Below are 15,341 nucleotides of genomic sequence, written 5' to 3'. Positions count from 1 at the left end.
ATTACATAAAATGACAGAGGTGGGTTGCTAAGTCCTACAGAGCTCCAAAACTTCCTCTACCACTGATATCACCATAAAAGCAGAGGGAAGCTACAGGCATTGTGTAGGTGGCCCGTTTCGTGCATGTGGTGTGTAAGATTTTAAAGGTTGTTTTCTGAAGCTAGAACAGGTAGCTAGTTAGCAGATGAATTACAAAAACATTATCCTGGTGGACAAAAGTGAGTCCAAACCCACTTTAGGCACCAGGCTGTAAACATGCTGATTTTTGCTGTGAGGATTTCACCAAGGGGCTCTACAGGGATCTGCTTACTTTTCGAGCCAGCATCAAGAAGCCATCCGAGGAGAACGGCAGATTTTGGCACATCTGCATTGGCTATCATCTCTCTAACTACGCCTTTTGTTTCTTGTCTTTTTGTTTCCCTTGTCAGTTGGGACTCAGACAGTATTATAATGCTAAATTTAGCAGAGTAATCTGTCCATGGGAAATTTGAATGTAGAATTTAACCAGCGATCATGATAATACATGAATGATGGTGGAGAAGGGAGAATTTTCTTTCCTTGTTGTAAAAAAAAGAAAAAAAGAAAAAAGATTCAAGCATTTCATCTGGCAGCTGTTTTGGTATCACTGTATAATAGAGCTCAGCAACTCATATGTCTTGTTTTTTAAAAGTGAATATTTTATATAAATTAAAGAAAAACCTAACAGTTGGCTATGCTGACTTTCCTTGTTTAAAAAATCACTAAAAAATCCCCCAAAATATACAAAGAACTCTAAACTTAACTGACAACTACACAAAAACCCCACTACTGACTAAACTGCAAAGCACTATCTAACTTTGCTTTAAAATTTTAAAATTGCATTTAAAAAAGGTTTGCATCAATAAACCAGAAGGCTGCTGCAGAACAGCACAAAAAAAGCAGAGAGATTCTGAGACTAAGTTTGGAGATTACCAGAGCATCTATAATTCATGTGATTGTTTGCGGCTGCGCTGACTGCTCATCTGATTGCTACACTGCTGAGGCCTTGTGCCGATATTTGCATGAAGAGAAAAACATTTGAAAATATTCACACCCGCTTCCGATTGCTTGTTCCTTAGCAACCGTAGTGAAGCGACTTGAAAGCAGTATAGTTTATGGTTTGTGTTTGCGCGTGCATTTCCAGCAGTGTCGTACTTACTTATTTTGCATCATGTTCATTATGATCCAGTCAGAGGGGTAGACATTTTTTCCAATGAGATCTTTGAACATGATAAATGTTTCCATCAGGAAATCCTGTAAAAGAGAGAAAGTTTTCAAAATGAGAACTGCTATTCTTCCCACTTCCAAGATAAGAGTAATCTGAAATGAACGGTTTGTCGTCCGTGGCTTTCAGGCAGAAACAGGTTTTAGATTCATTTAAAGGTCAAGGTGACTTGTGTATTTCTCTTTTGCAGGTAGCACACAAAACTAATAAACCAGTATTTTGTTAATATTACACAACTAATATTCATCAGATATCTGGGTAACACCTACATTGATCATTACCATTTAAAACATAGCATTAGTCATATCTACTCTGTCCGCACTCCCTAACTTTACATGTTTTAAGGGTTACAAAGTCACAATTAAAAGGCATCACGCAATAGATCGTCTCTTGTCTTTGTACCCCTGTAAAAGTTCAGCATGCACTCACCACTAAGATTATTGGATTCACCAAATATAAGCCAATCACATGGGAGAAACTCAATGCATTTAGGCATGTAGACAGGCTTAAGTATTTCACAAACTGCTCATCTTTTTCCACACACAAGGGTTTACGTAACTTCATTTGTTGCTTATTTTATGTACTGCCTGTTAATATCAATTTAAAAGCAATTCCTACTACTGCTTTATATAGTTTCTTTGTTTTTTAAAAATGATTGTTTGCATGACAGTTTAACATCACCAGGGTTGCAGCAGAAAGAACATGGGCTGAAATAGTTGTACAAGCCTTAAAAATACATCAAATAAACACATTGATGTAATGGAATACACGGCTGTAATTCCGTTTAGCTTCACTGTGCTTTATTGGTGAGCCAGTGATATTGATAAGCCTATTAACTTGCACCATCAGCAAATTCTTTTTTTTGTTTCAGGTTACAGCTTTCTTCTCCGGAAGGAATAACCAGCACTACACACCTGTGCATGTTTACTATTGCCATCTGGTGCCGATGTCCCTTTTTATGCGTCTTATTTGTGATTACAATTGTTATGTTCAGTGAGGCCACACAACAAAAATATATCCTCATCTGGGCTACAGCCAGCATCAGGATCTATAAGTGACCCATAGCCGAACCATCTTCAGGTACCACAAACCTGCAGAAAGATTCACGTTCATTACAGTGATTCCTTACCCCGCTATGGGAACTGGATAAGGAGTCCCAAACTGGATTTTCTTTTAAAATCCACTAAAAATATTACATTTAAGCCTCAATAAAAAACAAAACAAAACATGCAATTAAAATAAATAGTGCTTTTAAGAGAGAACGGGATGTCAGTGCATGCCAGCTCAGTCACACGAGTACAAAAAAAGTAATTTTTCAAATTACAAGCAATGCCAACGTATCTGTCAGTGTGCGTTTTATAAAGCTTCGCCTGACGCAGATTCATGTTCTTGCGATGAAAAAATCTCCAAAGAGCAAAAGCAAACAGAGTGGAGTAACTGAATGCTAATCTGGAGGGAGATAGGAGAAAAAGGCTGCTTTGAGGGCAGAATTATTCTGAGCTGAAACCCATAACCTCTGCGAGATTTATCCCTCCTCCACAACTTGTTGGTTGCAAGAAGTGATCATTTTCCCTCAGGAGCTACTATCACCAAGAGGAAGTGCAATACATGTATCGGCCCAAGTGCAAGGACTAAGAAAAATTCAATTTCATACTTTATTGCAAAAGAAATTGTATTTTTTTTTCCTCTATAAGAGCTCTAATCTGACTTTTGATTTCTAGATAAGACAGAGCAAAATCATTCTGAAGCACAGGCAAGTATTTTAAGTTATAAAATGACAATGTGGCCTGAAGATCCAGCAGACACAGAACACCGACAGAGTGTACTTACCACCACATCACTCCTTATCTTGCCAAAGGTGCTGATCAGATGAGCATAATGATAGTCGTCCATCTGCCTCAGTACGCCAGTCATGCTGGCCACGAAGCTTCCCTGGAGAAGAGAAAGTAGTGCATTCAATACACAATCAAGTTTAAATTGAAGGATCGGGACAGAAAGAGTCTGTCTTTGATTTTGATGGCCACTGACTAGCTGACTGGATTGGATCAGAGTACTGAAGCAGGCTTGGCCTCCCAGGTTTAAAAAAGGTAGGCACCCTCACCTCATGGGTGATCTCATTAACCTGCTGCCCTCCGCTCGTCAGCTCTTTGTCTCCACTGATTATAATACCCATGAGGTCCCCAAAGTGCCGTCATTCATTTGCAGAGCATTATCCTGCCTCTGGTTAGTACAGTGTATATGTGCTGCAGAGAGGAGATAAGTGGATGGCAATGTGTGCAAGACTAGGTGAAAAGAGGTTGCTGCTGCCAGTCAAGTGTCATTCCTTTGATGTGAATAGACAAAGCCAGATACACACTGAAAAAAACAAGTGGAAGACGACTGGAAAGGCATGGATATGAACGGCTAGAGTTCGTACTGTTTACAGTTGACAGACTGCACAAGAAATTCACTTAAAAAGATGGATTACTCAAGAGATTTGTACAAAGGATAAAGATAATCAGCTACCAAGAGACCAATACAAGAACAAAAGAAAACCAGTAAGACACTAATGGCAAGGAGAAGATGTTTGTTGTTATCTAACAAAAGATTTGGGGCTAATTAAAAGGAAATCTAAAGAAAAAGTTACAGAATTTGCTTAAATACTTTTGAAGAATGAAAGCATACTGTAAGGATTTATTGTTCCCACAGTTTTACCTCAACCAGCTAATCAAAAATGAAAAGAGAAGGTAATTAAAATTACTCTGAAAAGAAAGCATGAAAGCACACCCAGCTTAATGAATATAAGGTCTGATAAGCATTAAGATACACAAGCAGGAAGAGTGACTCTTTATCTCTAAAGTCTGCAAAAATAAGTAAAATGCTGGCTAAATGAGACGACTTACAGTGCACCCTTTTCGTGCATATCTTTATTTAAAGGCAAAATCTTGCAAGAAACATATTTCAAGAGCAATTCAAAATAAGGCCAAGAGTAAGGTCTTCCAGTTTGACACTTATCTAACTGGCAGTAAAGTAAGCTGCACGCTTAAAAAAAAAAAAAAAAAAAAAAAAAAAAAAAAGTAAGCTGCACGCGACACGCAAAGACGTTAACCACCAGTGAAATCACCATGTTTCCATAATCTATCATCACGTGAACAAACTCCTGATTGGGATTTTAATTTGACTACCTCAGTGAAGCGAGGAATGGTTGAGCAGCTCTAAAGCAACTGATATAACATTGCTGCTTCATGGTAGTTAATCCTCACAAGGCTTTGCTAGAAAACTTCTCCTTGAGCTTTAATTAGGCCTGACCTACCAAAGCACAAAACACAGCTGAGCAGAAGGGATGCTCGCACACACACAAACTCCTGTTCTTACCTCACCTGACCTGTCTTACCAATTCTGATTTTTTTTCCCTCTTTACTTGGATTTTATGGTTATTGTTTGCCTTAATATCCATATAATATATTGTACTGCATTTACATTTATCAGCATTTCTTTCTTCATGCATATAATAGCTAACAACATTAAGATAATAATGCAAAGGCACCAAAATAATCCTCGAATGCAAACATCATGTCTACTTCGCCTTCCCTTAACGCTATGCAATGCTGTTGACGGTTTCACTTCTCCTCTTTGTAACGCTTCACAGAAACCATGTTATATTAAAATGGAAATATTTCTCTGAGACACAGAGGACCAGACTCCTTCATCTGTGAGGGCATGTAAGTTTCAGTTAGTCTCAGTTCTTCAGCACTGAAGAGCACATTCAGACTAAGACTGATTAGAAAGTACCAAAGAGACAAGTGTACATACAAAGTCTACAAAGTGTATGAAGTGCCTAAGAAGTGCTTCTCTTGCCCGTCTCTATCTTTGTATGCTACTAACTGAGGAAAAAATGTTGCTGTTGCTCAATCGTATTCGGGAGTAGATACATGGATGGATATTCCCACATACTGAGTTATAGATGATACTGGCCTTTTTACCTCCAGAAAGGAAGTTGTGGTTTTGTTCATTTGTGTCTGTTATATTTGTCTGGGTTATGGAAAGTAGGGGGTGATCATTTTTTCTTGGTGGAGATGTGGGGTATTGACAAAAGCACAACCCATTATACATTTTGAATATATGGTTATACACTGTGTTTTCATCAGAGAATTGGCCTTAAGGAATTTCTCCTGTCTCAGAGTGTCCTTATAGTTTAAGTTTAATTGTATAGTTGAGAAAAACATCAGGATCATTTAAACGCTTAGCAGCTGTGAGACATTACAAAAAGACATGTTATTGTAATCACACATTGTATGCATCTGTAATGCACGACTGTTTGAAAATTCAGTGACCAAAAGGTTTAGATATATGGGACAAAATTAAAAGGACAGTCTGCAAAAAAAAACAACAAAAAAAAACACACACTACCTAATGCTTACGTAAGTGCTTCATATGTTTTGCAGTTGCACTTGTTCTTGTTGGAGACCTGCTGTCAGCTGCAGCACCACCTTAAACAGAACCTGGAGCAAGGTGAAAGGCTGCTTCATGTGTTACTACACAATGCTCACTGAAGCTGCAGAACAAAATAAGGGTAGTGTTGCCAGCTGCAGTGTAAAAAGGTTAGACTTTATTAAATTGAAGTGAATTTTTTCATTGAGTATAAAAAGACTGTGTAACTACTCCATATAAATAAATGAAAGGGAACAAAATATGGGAAAACATGCAATATAAAACATAAATATATGTATATGTAGCGCAAATAATTATTAAAGTGCTGTTGTAGAGCAAAGGTTACATGAGCTAGCTATAGCTATGGGAGACCACCCAATCATTTATTGATGACAAAGTCCTTTGCAAATAAAATGCTGGTGCAGTTCAAATTACAAAGAAGCAGTCATTTAAAAAAAAAAAAAAACACGTCAGCCTCCTCTACATGCATAAATTAAGTGGTAATTACCTGGCAACAGATATTGAATGATGCTGTGGAGTAAAACAAAAGTAATCTAACAAGTAGTGTTTTTACTTCCAAAGAAGTAATGTATTACTCCAAAAAATGATGACTTGAATGTTTTTTTGACTAACGAACCCAACACTGTTTATTAGAGTTTGCTAATAAATGTCACAGGAGCTTCAAAGCAGCCAGCAGTCACTGATGCATGCTCCAGCAACACCCTAGCCCATACAGACTCAAATGGTTGGATGAGCTGGAGGATATCCCACATTTGTTCTTTTTCTTATGTTCAACTGTGAATGAATCTCCAAGATAAAGAGCCTTCAGCAAACTTTGTACATGCTGCAAGCCTCATTGTGGGAACTGCCATAAGGCTCCGAGGCTGCATACAGTAGCATAAGCCCCCCCAAAGCTCACTACCAACATTCAATCAAGACTGCCAACAGCGCAGCCATATATCTGCCAATGTTACTATTGATTTTATTCTTGTAATTTGTTGCTCATGAATGGATCTTAAGCTTCCAAACAAATACAATTTCTGCTGGAGGCACTAGGATCAGCTGGCAAATCCTGATGGAAAATTAAATACAGGTGAGGAATCTTGCAACCATATTTCCAAATTGCCGTGGTACACAGGGAGAGGCGCTCCCAGCAAAAGAAATACAGACGGCTCTCTGTGCAGCAATTAAGATCTAGATGCGAGGCAGAAACATGAGTCACACCAGCTGTTAAGGCGTAACGCGAGCAATGGAGATGTGTGTTTGGAGGGAACCAGGAGGTCTCTAGAGGCCAACCAACCAAACTCTTCACTTTTATCACTGGGATGAATCCAGTAATGTTGCCATGACAACTCTTTTATTTCATATAGGGGGAGAAAAAGAATGGAAGTAAGTCGAATAAAGCAGCGTTAGAGAAGAAAGGTTCAGAAAAGAAAAGAGAAAAAAAGTGTCCCTCACTGGTAAGAAGTGGGCCAATCTTTTCTGATTTTGTTATAGAGGGGAGAAGGTATGTGACACACTGAGGAGCACCAAACAGACCAGTTGCAGAGGAGGAAGTGATAGAAAATGCAGCTTACTGGGCTGCTTGCCTAACAAAACGAAGAACAACAACCACAAAAAAAAATAACAAGAACTAAGAGAAAAGAAACTGAAAGGTTTAGAAATGATGAAATATATCTTTTTGCATTTTAGTTACAGGGTCACTTTAATTATGTGACACGTCCGGCATGTTTTGTGGGGTTTGTATTCAAACTCGAAGGTTGAAAATATTTGAACTAAACACTTTATAAAAAGGAGTTATTTTATGATAAATATTCTGGGTAAAATGACACTCTGTATATTAATGAAAATTGAAATCAAAAGGATTTAAAATCACGAATTATGCTGAAAGCTCTTTGAAGCAGTGTAGGCCAGAAAAAACAAACTATTAGCAGGATGAAAAATGTAAAAACAACAGTTTGGCATTTGCCATTTCTGGTGAAGAGAATGTAAAAGTATAAGAAGTAACAGTAGAGCAAAAGTAAATTCATAACACAACACAAGTTAATGTCAAAGGTTTGTACATCAGCTGGTTTTTGCAAAACAAATCTCATAATCCAAAGCCTGTTTGAAGCTAAGATAACAGATGAAAGAATTTATAGTGATCTGCACTTTCTATTATATCTAAATAACATTTTTTTTTTCTGGTTGTTGATTTTTTAAAGAGTAATAAGATGGATAGTTTGCGTTACAGTCAAATGATCAGGAACAAATTATAGACAACCAAAGCCAGAACGCAAATGGTATCACAGAGCGCTCGGATCAAAAGGACGACATATCTCAAAAGTATCTAAAAGACAAGCAGCCCATCCAATTAAAATACTACCCAATTATAAGTTAACCATCTTTCTTATGTAATTCAACATAATGATAGCTCATTAAGTGAGCTGGGTGCTGATAATAGAGCACCATCATTACTGATCAATCTCTCCAAATGTGACATTGTGCATGCTAGCAAGGCATTTTTTTTAATCTATAAAAGGAAATATTAATCTTATGGCCTCAAACTGAAAGGAACCATAACTTTTAGCCTCTTCACTGAGCTACTGCAGGAGATGATGAAGCAGCAGAAGGACAAGACCAAATTGTTCATGACGCTTATGGAAACAGTCATTTAATGGCCGCCAACTGAGCCGTCAATCTCAATTCATTTATCTACTGAAACAATTTCTCAGTCTGAACAACAGTCAACAAAAAGTTTACAGGTGATATCTATCACTGAATCTAGGAGCTGGAGATTTCCCAAACCCTGCCTCCATATCTGTCTTATGGGCAAATGAAACAGATTCTTAGAGGAAATGAAAAAGCGGTGATTAGAGGGCAGCGCCTGATCCATCATACGCAGCTCTCTAGCTTGCATCTCCCTGATAATTCATCTCACTTTAGCGCCTGACAGCAGAGGAGCAAAAATTGATGTTTGCTCTGAAGGGCTGCCCTATTAACAGAGCATTGTTTTAAGCCTTTAATTAAGCCAGTGGGGAAATGGCACAGCGGTATATAGAGTCGTACCGAGAGCCTCAACGCGTCTCTGAACGAGGAAAAACTGACACAATAGCAGAGGGGAAAAAAAGATGAGAGCGAGGGGTTGATGACCAACAGGGATCCAAATTACTCCCTCCTCCTCTCCATTAGATCCAAGCTTGATGCAATATGATTTTACTGGCTCATTATGATGGAAATTACAACAGCACACAGGAAACCTCGCATGGGCACCATGCCATTTAATCTTATAAGAACGACACCTATGCAAGCAGAAGTGATTTGGGCTGCTAAGTCACGGAGGTTGTAAGGAAAGTGCAACGCAACCAACGACACACAAAAAAGATTCCAGTTTAAATTCTCCCCAATTTGCCTTTTGCCTCCTCGCTCAGAGAAAGCATTAAGGGTTGCTGCAGATGAGATTCAAACATTTCCAATGAGGTGATTTTGTGAGGAGAATTCAAATTAAAAGATGACTGGCATCAGTAGTGCCTGACAAGAGAAAAACAGGTTAGAAGGAATGCAAAAAGATAGAGAAATCCAGAAATTAGCTTTGCGTCAACTATATTTAAAATGTCCAATTACAAGTTTCTGTTATTATACTCATATTATACTTATAGGTCATGGATTCCTTCATCACAAACATATATTATCCATGTTCTTGAAACTAAATATACATAAATGGAATAGAAAAAGAACAAAAAAAGGACCAAAGACAACAGCACTTTTCACACTGGTCTGTCAAACGCAGGCAGAGCTGACACATACAATGTACTTGGCCACCGCTACACAATTCAGCCAACCCGCTTGGCTCCGACATCAGGCCAACAAGGTGGCAGGCAGGAGTGTCAGCCAATGGAAACAAGTTGGAGAGCCAGCTGAAGCCATTCACACTTCATTTGCTTTTTTTTTTTTTTTTTTTTTTTGCAGCAGTGGGTTTGGTGCTTGGTGATGTCCAGATAAACACTTGACAGTAGATAATATGTGCAGAAAACCTGGGCAGCCAGCCATGAAAGTGACCCGTTAATTCATTATTTCAGATGGGATTCGGCTAAGACAAGCTTGAGGAAGCACTTTCACATCAAAGCAATACACTTCCTTGAACAATTTAATTTATATAGGGAACCCACTGAATGAAGGCGACTTTCTTTGACAAGAAAGCCCCGTCTCTACTGCCAAACACGCATCATCCACCGAAAAGGAATGAGATCTTACCGACCATTGCCTGGTCAGTGTGACAGATTCGGAGATGAACTAGAGCACGAGTGGGATAGCGAAGGTCAATAATGTGTTGCCATGTTTTGACGCCATGAGACCCCAAACTGTTTGCTATTAAAGATTAAAACCAGCTTTTAAAAAAATGCGGTTGAAGACAGTCGACGATTTCAATTAGCTGTTGGTGGTCAGTGAGCCTGAGGCAGAGACAGAAAATCAGACAGATTTCTGGAAGAAGCTTTAAAGCTCACAATGCACAGTCTGTTCGAAACACACCACAGATGCCCTGACACTTTGTTTAAAAATCAAATGTTATTAAGGATGAAGTGATCGAAATAATCAATGTGTAAAACTGTATATAGGGTTTAGAAGTGACTACTAATCTAAATTAGTATGCAGTATGCTATATGGTAATGTGTAGTTTAAGAACAGGTAAGGTCTTCTGTCAAAAGACTTATAATAATAATAATGGATTGCATTTATATGGCGCTTTTCGGGGCCCTCAAAGCGCTTTACAATTACACTATTCATTCACTCTCACATTCACACACTGGTGGAGGCAAGCTAGGCAAGCTCACCAGTAGGCGGCAGGTGAAGTGTCTTGCCCAAGGACACAACAACCGAGACTGTCCGAGCCGGGGCTCGAACCGGCAACCTTCCGGTTACATGACGAACTGCCAACTCTTTGAGCCACTTGACTTGATCAAATTTAGTAAATAAGGATTACAATGAAAGGAAAAAAAACGAATCAAACAATTGTTCCACAATGTAATGCTAACAAAATGTTTGGCAATTAGTGTGAGAGCAATTCGACCTGAGAAAAATCATTGAGAGTAGTGACAGTAAGATATCCGGCCCTATCGAATCAGTGACCTCTCTGGACAAAGGCATGACCACAGGGTGAGGCACATTTACATTAAAATGTTAAAACAAAAATCCACAATTTATGTAAATATACTCAAGTACGGTGATAGTTCATTGCATTTCACTGCTCCTTCCAATCTATGCTAACATTTGGTTTTTATCACTTTGTCTCTTCTCTCAAGGTAAAGTTAAGTTGTTCTCTGAGGTTGTTGAATAGAAAAAAAGAGTACCGTATACATAAATTGGTTTGTGCTTATGTCTTCCAACAAACCAATACATACTCATAAATTTAGAATCAAACCATTAAAAGTACATAAGGAGAGGGCATCGGTTCACAGAAGCTGCCATGTTGCCCCATCATCTTGAGTACAGTGGCTGAGATGGACATCGTCGTTCCGCCTAATCGAGTTTTATGCATGTTGCTAGAGACCAGCCACATATGCACAACTTATAAGTTAGTTTTGTAACATTTATGTAATTGCTGATGCATGCTCAATTATCCAGGTAAGTAAATCGCAAAAGGTTGATTCCTTTCATCTGGATGTAGCACTTGGATGAGTGACGAATCTCAGTTAATCAGACAACAGCTGGTGTTAGGCTCGAGTGTCCTAAAAATCACAGTAGTAGAAACACACGGCCGTTATGGTGTAAAGTCCAAATTTTAGTATCAATGATCTTACTTGGATGACCGAAACATGTTTGTACTACTGCAGCCACCGTAGCTAGGACTTGAGGAAGGGTAAGAAAGTTGACTGCAAACTGCAATCTGCTGACATCTAGTGGTGAGATTTTATACACTGTACCTTTAATGACATCATGTGATGTTATTAAAGGTACAGTTATTTGGTAGCCAAATTCTAGAGATATCAGCGTCCAAATCCAAAGAAATATTAAAAAGAAAACAGAACTATATAATGAAAGCAAAGAGTAGATTTTACTGCAATAGTAGACAATCACAGTAAAATTACAAATCACACAATCAATAAATCTATTTACAGGCTAAGCAAAAAAACTAGGTCTGGATTTTCCATTGACCACAGTCCTGTCTATAGTGTGCATGTAAGGACAAGGACATCAAACAGGAGGCCCGTGAGGATTTAGCTTTGAGGTAATGAAATCAATACGAGAGGAGAGTCACTCCAGCGACTTGTCCTTTGCCACCAGTTTATCCATCTGAGAAACAGTTTGCTTACACAAGCAGATCGCAGAGCAGATTCCAATAAAAGAAAATGGCAAAGCCTATTCTGTTCCTACTAACAGTAGACATCATCTCCCAGAGGAGTTCTACCCATTAAACAAATGCCATTACCCTGGGTTCAAATCTAAAACACTTTCCAAGAACTGAGATGTTCCAAGGTCAAATCTTTACAAACATAATGCGGCTCTCTTTGTGTTAAACTTGCAGGTTTTCGCTGCTTGGCTGAGCAGTAACAAGGCTGTGAAGCAGATGCGTTACTGTCATTCCAAAACAAGAACCCCGACTCATAAAACCGTGCTGTGAGAGCAGCGTTCAGCACCTGGAAGGTGCAGTCAGTCGGGAGGCAGGGGTGTTTTATGTGACGTTGTAGAAAAGTGAGATGAGGCAAAGGGGGGGAAAAGAATAGCAAAACCTTCTTTTGTGTGTCATAAAGGACTTTGTGGCGAGAGCTGTGATGCCGTAAGTCGGCGATAAACAACGGGAAGGAAGTCTGATGAATGTAAATGTGAACTGAATATATCTGTCATACACATCTCTCCTTTTTATTCTATAAAAATCTTTGGGCCTGTTCTGCCACAAATGACTCAGCTGTCCACTTGGCTCATTTGGCTCAGGCTGAAACTGAACTGTGTTCCTGCTGTCAAGGATAAAAGACATTTAACGGTGACACAGGAAGTATTTCCATGATTGAATAAAAATCGTTAAATGTGATCCAGTACATGAAAAACAGTGTGATAAAAAAACAAACAAAAATAGAATAGAATGGTAATTAAATAGAACAGCTTTATATAAACTTGCTTTTTACTAAATGAAGTTGATTAAATTATAATTCTAATTTCCAGCCTAGACAAAGATTGTTACAAATGGATTCATTCAATCAGTTTGGAACGTTTTAAATGTATTTCTTATTCATAATACATCCATTTATTAAGAAAAATGATGGATGCATTTATTGAAGCGTTCTTACAAATGAATGTTATTATTTCAAAAAGTTTTACAACTGTTTAAATTTCATGTCATATTTTTACATTTTCTCCTAGTCGTTGATTTCTAGCCCTCAGTAACAAATGTTGACTTCACAGTTGCATGAACGGAGAAAGAAGTGACTCTCTAACCTGTTTGGTAAGGAAAGATGTGTGCCCTTTATTTGCTTTTGGTACCTGTAATATATATATTTATATAAATGCTCACACATAGGTGTGCACACACACAGACACACGCACACTTACTTCACAGCAGCTGCTGTCTGGAGAGCTGCAGCTCATTACCATGGTACCTGAGGCTTAAAGCAGAAGTTGGGTTTTCCCTGTCAGTGAATAAGGATGAGCTATGGTTCCAAAAACATCCGACCAAGCATACACGGCTACACTTTTACATGATCAGGGTTTCACAGAGTGTATTATTTCCCTCCTTCCCCATTATGGTAACTAAATAATACAAAATGCACCGCAGATCCAATTAAGCCTAAATAAAGCTGCATATTCCCTTATGAAAACTGGTATTTTCCTGTGACAGATGGATAAATACCTGAAAGGGGAACGGGCAATAGAAGCTCTGTAATAGGCAGTTGGGATGGAGGGAAAGCAAATGAAATTTTCCCCTCGCACAAAGAAAAAAGCTGTAGGGAAATTGAGATGACAGAAGGTGAATGGACTTGCAAGAAAACTTCAAGGATAACACATGACAAGCATCAATATACGGATGCCAAGAAACTCAAAAGAACCAAAAACACAGGTGTGACAAATGACAAATCTCAAAAACATCGGTCTGTGTGTGAGGTAAAGTGGCCCTCAACAAATCCATTCAAAGTTGGTATTTATTTCTGCTCCTGACAAACAAAGCAAGGCTTCGAGGATATGAGGTAAAGATGTGCATATGGTTTTGTGATGTCATTGACATAACTGCTTTATAACATTATAAGATAAATGGATGGTGCACGAACCTGATAGATGTAGCCAAAACTAAAGCTCTACTTTCTCCACTGCAACCTCCCTTCCTCCCTTTTGCACTCTCCATCTCTCTTTTTCTCTCTCATGTTCCCTCCCCCTTTCACTTAATCTCTCTCTCTCTCATTGTCTCTCACTCTCTCTCACTCACACACACACTCATACACACACACACAGGCTCAGAGGCAGACAAACAGAAAAGAGGAGAAAGCCAGAGAGCAGAACTGCGGCGGCACGATGGGGATATTCAGCCTGCGTGGGCTCCGTCGCTGAGCCGTCCGGAGTTCAGCCACAGTATGTGTGTGCCTGCTCGTGTGTGAGTGTGTGCATGCATGCATGTGTGAGTGAGTGAAAGCCCCTGCCGACACCGTGTGGAGAAAGGGAAGAAGACGAAAAGAGACCGGGTGGAGAGAAGGGAGAAGAAAAAAAAAAGAGGGGGAGTGTTGACTCTGTCTCGGGCTTAGAGGAGGCTCACGCTACTGGATCATAGACGCCGATGTGCAACAACTACTCCCAACTACTGCTGCCCCTGCTCCACCTGCGTGCCACTGCCTGACTGTCCTCTTTAACTTCTGCCATGGCATAGCCTCCTCTTCCAGCTCGCTTCTGATCTACTGAGGAAACAGGCATGCATGGGCACAACCAGGGATCTAGGCTATCACATCCTTTACGTCAGTAATTCACAGTCTGAGGTAAGTTGCTCTTCTCTGCTCTTGTCTTCTCCTCCATTTCACCTCTTAGTCTGCATCTGAAAGGGGGGGGGAGTCTGCTCATATAACCTATGGAGTGGGAAATCCAAGAAATCTGCTTGCTCAGAGGAACTGAGCCCTGGATAAGCCACGAGGAATATTTTCAGTCAAAATGTTCTCTTTAGTCAGATGATCAAATATCAAATCTGTGTGACAGATGAAAGGAGGTAAATCTCAGACGGATTTTACACTCAGATGCCTCTGCTCGGGTGAAGGGAAAATTCAGGGAGCGCTTATGGAATGTGCTGGTGCTGACTTTAACAGACAATTTACTCACTTCGGAAAACTTTACACATGAAAATATTGGAACTATTGGTTAATTTTGCGTCTGGAGGGAGGGGAGGGGGTGGACTAAATGCCAAGGCTTGATGACATTTATCAGATCTCGAAGGTTAGTTTTTCATTTCCAAGAGGATTTTGATCCACATTTTACCTGACTGAAGCGGCATAAAAAGCTAAAACAGTGCTTGCGTATGAGGAATTGCATGATGCTGCATTTCCTCTCAGCTAAGTGAGCTGAGTTACATAAAACACGCTGATATCAATGTTCAAATTAAGAATTTGTGAATTATTGCATTAAGCTGCTTTCCCACGTTTGGCTGCAGCAGTGTTTTAAAAGCAGGGAGCATGCAGCACAGAGAAACACGTAGTGAAAGCTGGGCATCACACAGCTGGCTGCATCTGATGAAGGACCTCCA

At 39.4% G+C, this 15,341-nt stretch overlaps 2 protein-coding genes across 4 annotated transcripts in view; one reads left to right on the top strand and one right to left on the bottom strand.

The window, feature by feature from the left end:
• dock1 (dedicator of cytokinesis 1) overlaps positions 1-15,341 on the bottom strand; it is a 199,883-nt gene that overhangs the window by 61,458 nt on the left and 123,084 nt on the right. For both annotated transcript variants that reach the window (XM_006791049.2, XM_006791051.2), the window contains exons 28-29: positions 3,074-3,175; positions 1,178-1,272 (exon numbers count right to left, since the gene is read on the bottom strand). In XM_006791049.2, coding sequence (XP_006791112.2) covers positions 1,178-1,272; positions 3,074-3,175 — 197 coding nt within the window. The remainder of the gene's footprint in view (positions 1-1,177; positions 1,273-3,073; positions 3,176-15,341) is intronic.
• insyn2a (inhibitory synaptic factor 2A) overlaps positions 14,088-15,341 on the top strand; it is a 36,292-nt gene continuing 35,038 nt past the window's right edge. For both annotated transcript variants that reach the window (XM_006791046.3, XM_006791047.3), the window contains exon 1: positions 14,088-14,586. The gene's annotated coding sequence lies outside the window, so the exon portion shown is untranslated. The remainder of the gene's footprint in view (positions 14,587-15,341) is intronic.

Source organism: Neolamprologus brichardi, chromosome 8 (assembly GCF_056152115.1).
Source record: "Neolamprologus brichardi isolate AB-2024 chromosome 8, ASM5615211v1, whole genome shotgun sequence".
Lineage (NCBI taxonomy): Eukaryota > Metazoa > Chordata > Actinopteri > Cichliformes > Cichlidae > Neolamprologus > Neolamprologus brichardi.
This window is presented reverse-complemented; position numbering and strand designations above follow the sequence as displayed.